The sequence below is a fragment of the Chenopodium album genome, chromosome 21 (assembly GCF_948465745.1).
Source record: "Chenopodium album chromosome 21, dcCheAlbu1.1, whole genome shotgun sequence".
NCBI lineage: Eukaryota > Viridiplantae > Streptophyta > Magnoliopsida > Caryophyllales > Amaranthaceae > Chenopodium > Chenopodium album.
The window spans coordinates 41,676,097-41,687,987 of NC_137854.1; the positions used below are offsets into that span (position 1 = coordinate 41,676,097).

An 11,891-nucleotide genomic window follows, 5' to 3' on the forward strand; every position below is an offset into this window, starting at 1 on the left:
CAGGTTTCACAAACCCTAGGTCGAGATTATTGATGAGGTTGTTGGGATTTGTCGGCATTGAGTTGAAATTTCAATGGGGGCTGGTGGTTCATCCGGCGCCGGCGCCGGAGGGTTTGGGTGCAGCTGGCACCGGGGAAATGGGATTGAGGCTGGGCGTGGGTGGTGGCTGGCTGTGGTGGTTGGGGGGAAATCGTGGTGGCTTTTTTTTTTTTTTTTTAATTAGATTTCACTTTTTTTTTGTTAATTTTTTTAAAAAAATTTGGACAAATGAAGTCGTGACACGTGTAATTTAAACTAAATAAAAAAATTATTTCTTCAACCGATTATTGATCACTCGGGACCATTTTGAGCGGATTGAGTATAAAGGTCAAATTATTTAAAAATAACCCAAATGTGAGATTATTTTGAGCAATTTTTGCTATAAAAATATACATTAGAAAATCATACTTTCTCCTTTTTCTTTTACTTGCAACACACCTTTTAAGCACGCAGTTTTAGGAGATGATTAGTGAGGGTAAACGAGCGATTTTATCAATATAATTTTTACACGAAAATTAGAATAGGGTTAAGTATCATTTGTAAAAATTATAATGAAAAATTTGTCCGTTTACATTACATAAACCCGACCTCAAAACACGTGCCACAAGGCTGTGTTGCAAATAAAAGAAAACGGAGGAAGTATATATTTAGAAAATCATAAAGTTATACGGGAATAATCTTTATAATGAATTTCTAACAAAAAAAGGCCAAAATATTACAAACGCACGTTCGCACCCACCTGGTAGCTCCTGCTTTTTCAAAGTAGATTGTGTGGTTGGTGAAACCCAAAACATACGCACCTCCATTTGTGCGCGCAAGAAGACGATAAATCTAATCTATCCATGAAAATGAAGTTACAATTTAAGAAAACGAATACGCCACAAAAATTAAACCTTTAAATTTAAAATTTCCTTTCTTAGCAACCACTTAAAACTCAACCACATTATCCCTCCACATTTCAAACCAATCTGCCACTCTTAGCTCCAAGGAGAGAGAATATGGCGATGGCAATGGCGCTTCGCAAGCTCTCTAATTCCGCCAACAAACCTGTTCGAAGCGTCTTTAATGGCGCTCCTCTCTACTTCATGGTCACTTTCTCTATTCTTCTTTGTGTTTTTTGTTGATTTTGTGAATTTAATCTCAATTTTGTATATTTGTTGTGGAATATTTGAATTATTTGATCTTAATTTGTGAATTTGAATGTTTGGATTCAGTCATCTGAAGCAGCAATTGAGAAGGAGAAGCAAGTTTCTGTGACGGTTTGTATGATTTAGTTAATATGATTGTTATTTGATTTCTTAGTTTATTTGGATTTTGAACTGGAAATTTTGGATGAATTTATGAACAATTGGATTGTTGGACAGTGGCCGAAGCAATTGAATGCGCCCCTTGAGGTTGTTGATCCTGAGATTGCTGACATTATTGAGCATGAAAAGGCCAGGCAATGGAAGGTTTTGTCACTTTCTCTCTTATTTTTACAGTACTTGGGTTATTATTGGGTCTAGATTTTGTTATATGAGTAGTTCCTTCATTTTAGATTGATCATAACAGTTTGACTTTAAAAGAACATGGTCTTACTCTTACGGGTGGCCACGCAATGTGGCCAACTATTATAGGATTTACTTTGCAAAGTTATGGAGGTTACTCGTTCAGTATTATAGGGGTTACTCAGTTATTCCATTAATGCTCTAGGAGTTACTTTGATATTTTGCAAGCAGTTATTCGGTAAGGCCAGTCACGCAAAAAGCATGCTATACATTTTTTTGTGTTAATGATTAGAGAAGGATGTTGTTTAGAGGGTTATCCCTTAAAAATGTACTACCTCCAGTTCGTATTGTATGCAACTTTTGAATTTTTTATCTCACAAATAATACACCAAAGTTGCATATAATACGAACCGGAGGTAGTATATAATTGAAGGGTTGGGGATTTTGAGTATTATGGTTAATTGTAGATAAAGGAATTGTATACCTAATACTACGTTCAGAAAAAGGAAAAAAAAACACACACACACAAAAAAAAGTGGTATGTGTAGTTATTGTTTTTTTTTTTTTTTAAAAAAAAAAAATTTAAAATAAATAAATAAATAAACTATGGGATAAGGATGGGTAGATATAATAATAATAAAAAAAAACTAAATGCATGAGAGTTTAGCATTGGGGTTTTGGAGGATTCTCGTTAACTGACTCTGTAATTGTATATTAGATTATATATATAAGTACGAATAAATTATCAAAAATGTCATTGAAGTGAGATACGTGAATAATGTTAAAGTGGTAAAATACTAAAAGTCATAAAAATAACAAAAAGAGTATGTATAAAAGTTACAAAAATATTACATTGAAAAAAAATCTAAGAACATTTCACCTTAGTTTTGTGTTTATGCAATTATACTACTTTACTAGTGAAACATGTGGCCAAATATTGTGGATGAATATTTAAAAGTTAACGTGTTATTAATTAAAAATAAGAAAGTGTAAATTACCATTACAATTTAGTATATAATGTACTTTACTAGTTCAAAGTGCACTATCATCTTGGTTATACAATCCTGATAAATAAAATATTAATGATTAATAGACTATCAACATGTGGTTTTGTATAAGAGATACCTAAAAATTTTCTAAAGAATTTAATATGTACTCCCTCCGTATTTGCTTCTAATACTAAAACATAGCAATTTCAATGTACTTGATGTTGGGTGTTTCTTTACAGTTATTCTCTCTTAAAATTCTATTAAAAACTTACCAAATATAGTGAAAAGTATTTTATGTTGATGCTAATTTTATGTTCATTTATCATTTAAATTCGTTGTTTTAACAATTGTCCTGATTCATCTGTCGACATGTTTGGGGTAATAGGGTCTAGAACTTATCCCGTCAGAGAATTTCACTTCAGTCTCTGTTATGCAAGCTGTTGGGTCAGTCATGACCAATAAGTACAGTGAAGGATACCCAGGAGCAAGATATTATGGTGGAAATGAGTATGTCAATTTCCTTTTTTTACTGCATCAACTAAAATACTTTTTTCCTCTTCCTAATTATGATTAAACCTCTGTTCAGGTTCATTGATATGGCTGAAACTCTGTGTCAAAAGCGTGCATTGGAAGCATTCCGATTGGACCCTGAAAAATGGGGAGGTGAATTTTCTAATTTGTAATGCTCTTTTTTTCCTGCACCTTGAATAATTTTTGATCCTCTTAAAACCCAATTAACTCATGGGTGCAACCTCCAATCAAATTTGTAAGAGAGCCATGTTTGTGTCCCCATTTTAATTTTGCAGGATAGGGGCTGCTCATCCTCTTTCCCCCCTAGACAGAATTCCTTTTTCTCATAAAGAGAAATCGAGGCTTTATTTTCTTAGGAGCTTATATCTCTATGGTATTAGTTATAGAATATCCTAATATATAAATAATTTGACATGTGCTTGAAGAAACCTCATCATATTACAACAGAAGATGTGCACTGTAATTTCCCTATGTTTGCTCCCGCTTGTGCTTCTAAAGTTGTGGAACTTTTTTATATTGTGTGCAGTGAATGTCCAACCTCTTTCTGGATCACCGGCTAACTTCCATGTTTACACTGCTCTTTTGAAGCCTCATGATAGAATCATGGCTCTTGATCTGCCACATGGTGGACATCTTTCACATGGATACCAGGTCTTAGCTTCATCACTTTGTTGATTATTATATAGTCAATATCTTTGTTGTAGTACATTGCATAAATCTGTCTACATAGGCTATTCTTCTAATATATTCTTGTTATAAGGCATTTTTTTTTTTGTTTGGGGAGGGGTGGGTGGGGGGGGGGGGGGGTGGGTTGATTGGTTTTACTGATTTAATTCATAACTTGTAAATCAGGATGTTAGATGTAACGATCAACTATGAGGAATGCTGACTGATATACAAGTTTAAAAACAATTTTGAGTGGTTTAGAGCAATTCCTTTTCTCCTCAAAAATTATGTTCCAAGAAAAATAAGTATACATATGATTAGATAAGTACCTATGAGCGAAGGATTTCCCAAGTTCAAATTATGATTCAATAGTTCTTATAAGCTTAGAAAAGCTTATCTACATCAAAGAAGTTCTAACTTCAGATAAGTTAGCAATTGCGGAAAAGAACATTCCCTAACTTCTTTCGTTAAAGCATTGTTACAGAAAAAAGCATTTTCTGCAATTATAACAAGCATAGAAAATGATTAATGATTGAATCAGATTGAAGATGAGTTAGCTATTTAACGGTCTTCTTAGATATCTAAGCCTTGTGTTAATAAAAAAAAAAAAAAAAAGAGCTTCATAAATAGCTGGCATTTAGTTTGATTAGTGGTAAGTTCTGCCAGTTTTACAATTTTTGAATATTGGAAAAGTTGTGTTAAATGACATGTGTGAACAATTTGTGGCATGCATCCTATCAATAAATTATTTGCTAAGCAATTTTTTGGTAAGTTAAGCTTGTAACTTCTATTATTATGTTGCAGACAGACACCAAGAAGATATCTGCTGTGTCTATATTTTTTGAGACAATGCCGTACAGATTGGATGAAAGCACTGGTTATATTGATTATGATCAGGTAGGTCAATTTTTCCTCTATTATAAACCCCTAGAATATATCTAAGGTTTCTCCCTCTAATATATTTAAGGTTTCTTTAAAGCATAATTAGCTTTCTCTCGGAAAGCAGCTTGAGATGAGCAAACATGCACCTAATTTCTAGAACTGAGAATCGAATACCCCATTTTGAACCTTCTATGGTTATTAAAAAAAAGTCAACTTGGTCAATTTTTGTTAGTCATCATTCAATGTAATATATGCTTTTAAAAAGATCATCCTCTGGATGAGTGGATGCTGGGTCTAAACTACTGAGCATTAAAGAAATGCATAGTTTTTGTTACTTCCAATTGACATTTTTGTTAAGACAATTAAATTTGTAGTTTATCATATTTGCACCTTTGACTTTTATAAGCCTGACTCAAGCACTTATTTGCTGTTGACCTGTTGTGTTAATGCTATTTTTACCAAGCAATACCTTAAATCCAAAAGCATGCAGATTAATTAAAAGGGCTGTTGTTTAGCTCATTTTGATTGGGAACTCCATTGCAGATGGAGAAAAGTGCCACATTATTCAGACCTAAATTGATTGTTGCTGGAGCAAGTGCCTATGCACGGCTCTATGATTATGAACGTATCCGCAAGGTAACATCTTTTGTTTTAAACTAATATCTTTGTTAAACAAAGTAATTATTTCTATGGAGCACACCGAGGATGCTGGTCTGTAACAATAGTATCTGTGATTTTTTTGGCAGTTATGTGACAAGCAAAAAGCAATCATGCTGGCAGATATGGCACACATCAGTGGATTGGTAGCAGCTGGGGTGGTACCATCACCGTTTGATTATGCTGATGTTGTGACTACAACAACCCACAAATCCCTTCGTGGGCCTCGTGGAGCAATGATTTTCTTCAGAAAGGGTGTAAAGGAGATTAACAAACAAGGGAAGGAGGTAATGCAGCTCAATTCAAATGTTGCTTTATAACTAAGTGACTACTTTTTAACTCATGCCAGCTATTTGATTGTTATAGCTCATGATATAATCCCTCTGTCCGTAATTAATAGTCACATTGTCCCTGCCTCTCAGTATTATGGATATGGCATAACTTGTCAATAAGACCCTACTTAGCTGTTGGATAGTTTTCATCTTCTTTCCATTGGCTACGAAGAAGTTGGCCTTGTTGTATATTGATCAATTTATTCAAATCATTACTATATCAGGAATTGTAAACAAATTTTCCTGACATCCTAAAAAATTTTATGTAACCATTTATATTGGATGGAGGGAAGATATTATGTAAGCTTTACCTTTTAGTCCAATTTATCCTCTATTAAAGACATTAAATTGTTGTTATTTTCTGCAGGTACTGTATGACTATGAGGACAAAATCAATCAGGCTGTCTTCCCTGGTCTCCAGGGTGGTCCTCACAATCATACAATAACTGCCTTAGCAGTCGCTTTGAAACAGGTTTGTGTTCTGAAAATGATGTTTGGTACTATTTATAATGATGCTGTATCGGATTATATTGACAGAGGGAGTAATAGTTTTCCATATATATGTATACAAATAGTAAACATCTTTTTGAAGGGATCAAACTCTTACTCAAATGAGTTTTTGTTGTTGTTGTTGTTGTTGTTGTTGTGTGTGTGTGTGTGTTGATGATTGATTGTGCTTTGTATATATATTTTTGGGAGTATATTGAAGCCTCAGTGAATCTCTGTGACAAACAAAAATCGTTTATCACATGGGATTTTGGTAAATAAATCAACAACTTCATCCAATCATCATCACTGTGGAGCCCGTATTTTAGATAAAAGTTTTTGATTTTTTTACAAAAAAGCCATGTGATAAACAAGAATTGTTAATCTCAAAGATCAACTTGTATTTACCCATCTCATAGTATCAGTTTATTAAATCTAAGCGACCAATGTTTTGCTTATATCAGGATCTTTTATGGTTATCTTTTTCTTATACTAGTGTACTAGTGTTTAGGTTGTAAAATATAAGAAACTCTCTTTTTATGATAAATGTCAATTTTAAGGATTTTATGGAAACAATTTGTTTTCTTTCTTTCTTTCTTATTTATATTAAAAATTGAGTTTTTTCCATCACTTTGTTTTTCATTTCTTTTTGAGTTTGAGTCACCTTATCCATGCTTTTCTAAATTGATTTGTATTTTTTTTTTCATTCCCCTCTGAGCAAAGCCGTATGTAACTCAAACATTAAGGGTCAAAGGGCGTGTTTGGCAAAATATAGTTGTGAAGGTAGCTGTAGCTGTGAAGGTAGTTGTTAGTTGTGTAGGTAGCTTTTAGTTGTCAACAAGTTGTAGCTGTGAAGATAGATAATTTAGGTATGAGTGTTCGGTAAAGTAGCGGTTGACTAGCTATTACATATAAAGATCAATATTTTATATTTAAAACTATAGTTTATTTTTCAATAGCTGCCTCAAAACCTACCTATACTTTCAAAAGCTAATATTTTTAACTTTTCATTAAAGCTACCTCCACCACTTAAAGTTACCTTAACCACTACTTTGCCAAACACTCACATTTTTTGTAAGTAGTGGTTTGACCAAATCAAACCACTAAAAGCTACTCAAACGCTAGCACCGAACACGCCCAAAGTCTGGGGAATTTTTATCTACTTGGAATGCCAGCAGAGTCATGCCATGCCCTTAAGAGGATTAGGTATAGTTAATGTGGCTTTCAGATGAGCAGAGTAGCTCATATGAAGGACTAGCAGTTGATCGTATGACAATGAGTACTAGTTTTGATTTAAATATTTGTGAACTTTACATATCTGTTAATCTGTTATAATAAGTTTGAACCCTTTATTCTTTGAAAACCATACAAAACTTAATTTATCAAAGACTGTAAAATGCTCTGGTTTTGACTTGAAATTGGTGGAATAACTCTGTTAACTATTGCTGTGGTCATGGATGATGTACCACCCTAAACCCCAGCATTTGAGATTTTTTTTTTCTACTCACTGTATCTTAACTATTTCCACCGTTTTTTTAAGCTGACACCATTTGACTTTTACAATATGGAGATTTAGAGATTAATTATTAAAATCGTGCGTTGCTAGCGTGAAAAAAGAAAGGTGTCAACTAAAAAAAAATTAAGAGGTAGTATATGCCTTCTAGAGACACTTCTTTTCACTTTGCAATTTATGGTGACTTTCTTCCCGTCCTCTTATAAAAGCTATACAAACTCTTCTTTGGGTGTTTAGTTGCTTATAGCAGCCTGTGACATTTATTTCAATCTTTCCTGAATTGAGGCTCATGATACCTTTGCGGAAATGCAGGCTATGACTCCTGAATACAGAGCATACCAAGAACAAGTTCTTGCCAATTGCTCAAAGTTTGCAGAGGTAAATTTATGTGGCCATGCTAGCATGCTTGGTTTAGTAGGATATGAGTTATGGATTTGAATAAAAATATCTTTATTGAAAAAATAATTTTACTTTATGCTACATTCTGCAGGCTTTAGCTGGGATGGGCTATGACCTTGTTTCTGGTGGAACAGACAATCATTTAGTTTTGGTGAACCTGAAGAACAAGGTGAAGATGACTTCTTTTATGATAACTTCTTATTGATAATATCTTTTGATATTTTTCTCCTGCAACTTTTTGCAATTGCATTTCTTCTAGTCTAGCTGACATATCATAACAAGCGTTGAGAAGTAACATAAATGCTGGAGAGTTGACACATATTAACAAGTTATGTTAATATTGGATATCAACTTGTATTTTCACAATGCTGGATGCCTGGAAGTATCAACAATTTTCTTAGGTTAAGAGATCTTGTCAAATGATATGTGACAAAAAATACTTCATGCAGTAGCAGAGACAACTTATAGAAATTTGGAGTACTAATTTACCCAGTTGACACTTTGTAAAAATGTCAAGTATTGTGGACTGCAGTAACAAATGTTTTGCTACTTTGCACTATATGTAGTGTAACAAAAGATTTTTCTTTGCCATTTACATTGGATCTTGCTTTGTCAGGGTATTGATGGCTCCAGAGTAGAGAAGGTTATGGAAGCTGTGCACATTGCAGCCAACAAAAACACTGTGCCTGGGGATGTTTCTGCTATGGTTCCTGGTGGCATTAGGATGGGTAAGAGGGCATACCCATGGAATTTATTCTGTTATTTTCTGGCTTCTTGTAACTTAAAAATAACTTTTCTTACTTTATGTTCCAGGAACACCTGCCCTAACATCCCGGGGTTTTGTTGAGGAAGATTTTGTTAAGGTGGCTGAGTATTTTGATGGTGCTGTCAAGCTGGCTCTAAAAATCAAGGCTGATACTAAAGGTACCTCCTGCTCATCATCTTTTCTCTGTCTATAACCAAGTAGTATTGAAGTGCATGCAAATACAATATATGTCTATGCTGGGAGGAAAAATGAAAAAGAAAAGAATAGAGAGATTATTTTACAACTTGTGCATCTAAAAGCATTTTCCTTGTGTGAACGTGATGATACTGACTGCTTTTTTGTATCAGGAACAAAGTTGAAGGACTTTGTTGCCACCCTGCAGTCAGGTACTTTTGATTCAGAGATAGCAAAGCTAAGACATGAGGTTGAGGAGTATGCAAAACAATTTCCGACAATTGGATTTGAAAAGGAATCCATGAAGTACAAGAATTAAACAAGCTTTTTTACAATGCAAGGTTGGTTATTTGTATGTAAAATGTGATAATATTTTCCGTTATAAATTGGTCTATGCTAGGCATGATAACTGAGACATACCTTTTAGTTTGATGTCCTTGTCACCTTTCTTAGGCTAATAGGGCGGTCTTGACATATGTAGTTTTTCCCATTACTGGTAGTAGGCTGTTTGTTTTACTAGTTAAGGTTTTGTTCTCTTCACCTTATTTTTGCTGAACTGAAATTAGTTTTACAGAATATTATTAAAATAAAGTGAAGAGAATGGGGATTAAAATAATCAAAATATAGATAAGGTTGTCTCAAAAAACACAAAATGAGACCCATCAACAAAGGAAGTTGTGACAAACAGTACTAACTAAATTATTTCAATGAATAGAACAACTTGAATAACCTCCCTGGAAATTCTTTTGTTTCAACATTCCCAACATATTCTCGTAACATATTTGTAACTGGCTACTTTGGGCATTGTGTCTCCCCATAGTAATGGAAAAAGAATTTGATGGCATTGAGCATTAGTTTAAATTAAGTGAGCTACTTCATCGTCAGGTGATTTGTTTGTAAATAGAGCCTTGTTATTTTTTTGTCATGGTCACGACTCACTGTATTAGGGTATTTAGGGGTCACTATGATGTTGCACTTGGGTTTGAAGTAGGTTGCTCCTGGTTCAATAGCTTCATTTTTTATGTGTCAGATTAGCCCAAACGTCACAGAGGAGGGATGTATTAAGAATTCGAGGGATTTTTGTCCCAAACGGATACACTTACTAAAACAGATGCTCTCAGGTTTTTGTATAGACATGTGTGATACTCCATTTACACTAATTAGCTTCTTTCTCTAGGAATGTAATATGAGCTTGCTACACTCACGAACAATGTTGAAGTTACAATTTGTGAGGTGATACAATTCATGAAGTGATGCTGTGATGAACATCATTTGCTTTTTGAGTAAGCAGGAATTTACTACCAGTGTGTATTGGAACAAGTTTCGTATGTTGGTTGCAGCACACTGTTGGAGCTTGTATAGATGTGTTCTGAATGCCTTTTTTTTTTTTTTTTTTCGTAGCGCAGGTCACTTTGAACTCCGAAGAAGCTGATGGAACCAGACTGGGATGACCTATGGATATACATGTATTATCTTGAAGCCTGAGGGCAAAGTCAATGTAACACATGTTTAGTAAACTCCATTAGCTGTATATTATGTAATTCCGTCTCTACTTTGATGTATAAATACATATTCAAGGAGCATTAAATCAATAAATTTGGTGTTCAGGGTTGGTATCAAGCAAATTATGGCTAAACCACAAACAATGAGATCTCGTCAACTTTAGGTGCACCAACCTTCCTTGAATGAGATCTTCTATACTAAAATCTTGAAATCATTTTACATTCAAATTGTAGAGATTTAAAGAGAGATTTGGGGTGGAAGATTACAAAAGTTCGAGAGTAAGAATCCTAGCCAGGCGAAGATCCATTATATGTTAGGCGGAGTGGAAGTAGAACACAATTCCAGAGACGGTTGACCGAGCGGAGGCATTCGCCTTTCATAGAGCAAAGCGATACAGTTAAATAGACGTCCAATCCCCGATCCTGTTGACTGAGAACCAAAAAAGCAGTGGCCCATAGCGGACACAAGCTTTAGCATGAATCAGCTTCAGGCTTTCAAGCAAAAGAAGCGATACGGTAATAGCTTTCATTTAAAGGGTCAAAGCCTCATATCCGTTGTTATACTTGGTTTAGAGGCGCTATTTACGCCCAACCTACTTCAGGGCAATCTCCCGCTTATTGATTAGGGCGAAGAAACTCGATCGGCTACTAGAAAGGAGCAAAAACCGAGGATGGCACTCAACGAGCAAACGAAGAACGAATGGTAGGAGTCGACAAGACAAATAGTAGCCCGGTTTAGTGAAGTCAAGTCTTTACGTCTACATAAATTGGTGGTAACATACTTAGTTTTAGATTTAGAGGTTATTGGTTCAATTCTTGTGGAGAACTTTTAGGGTTTAGGGTTTAGGGTTTAGGGTTTAGGGTTTAGGGTTTGGGGTTTAGGGTTTAGGGTTTAGGGTTTAGGGTTTAGGGTTTGGGGTTTAGGGTTTAGGGTTTAGGGTTTAGGGTTTAGGGTTTAGGGTTTAGGGTTTAGGGTTTAGGGTTTAGGGTTTAGGGTTTAGGGTTTAGGGTTAGGGTTTAGGGTTTAGGGTTTAGGGTTTAGGGTTTAGGGTTTAGGGTTTAGGGTTTAGGGTTTAGGGTTTAGGGTTTAGGGTTTAGGGTTTAGGGTTTAGGGTTTAGGGTTTAGGGTTTAGGGTTTAGGGTTTAGGGTTTAGGGTTTAGGGTTTAGGGTTTAGGGTTTAGGGTTTAGGGTTTAGGGTTTAGGGTTTAGGGTTTAGGGTTTAGGGTTTAGGGTTTAGGGTTTAGGGTTAGGGTTTAGGGTTTAGGGTTTAGGGTTTAGGGTTTAGGGTTTAGGGTTTAGGGTTTAGGGTTTAGGGTTTAGGGTTTAGGGTTTAGGGTTTAGGGTTTAGGGTTTAGGGTTTAGGGTTTAGGGTTTAGGGTTTAGGGTTTAGGGTTTAGGGTTTAGGGTTTAGGGTTTAGGGTTTAGGGTTTAGGGTTTAGGGTTTAGGGTTTAGGGTTTAGGGTTTAG

At 35.0% G+C, this 11,891-nt stretch overlaps 1 protein-coding gene across 6 annotated transcripts; it reads left to right on the top strand.

The window, feature by feature from the left end:
* The first annotated feature begins 952 nt into the window (after positions 1-952).
* On the top strand, positions 953-10,546 carry LOC145600882 (serine hydroxymethyltransferase, mitochondrial-like). 6 transcript variants are annotated; one of them, XR_014104329.1, is made up of 17 exons: positions 953-1,127; positions 1,254-1,298; positions 1,404-1,490; positions 2,901-3,022; positions 3,102-3,178; positions 3,573-3,697; positions 4,517-4,609; positions 5,138-5,230; positions 5,341-5,538; positions 5,951-6,055; positions 7,895-7,960; positions 8,073-8,150; positions 8,598-8,709; positions 8,795-8,905; positions 9,095-9,262; positions 10,099-10,225; positions 10,323-10,546. XR_014104329.1 is itself a non-coding variant. In XM_081656739.1 (16 exons), exons 1-15 carry the CDS (start codon positions 1,038-1,040, stop codon positions 9,238-9,240), a joined length of 1,548 nt encoding a protein of 515 aa, XP_081512865.1. In that variant the 5' UTR covers positions 953-1,037; the 3' UTR covers positions 9,241-9,262; positions 10,323-10,546. The 6 variants fall into 6 exon arrangements, 2 of the variants coding, with proteins under 2 accessions (XP_081512865.1, XP_081512866.1); XR_014104330.1 differs by having other exon boundaries at positions 10,328-10,546; XR_014104327.1 differs by having other exon boundaries at positions 10,099-10,204.
* The last annotated feature ends 1,345 nt before the right edge of the window (positions 10,547-11,891 follow it).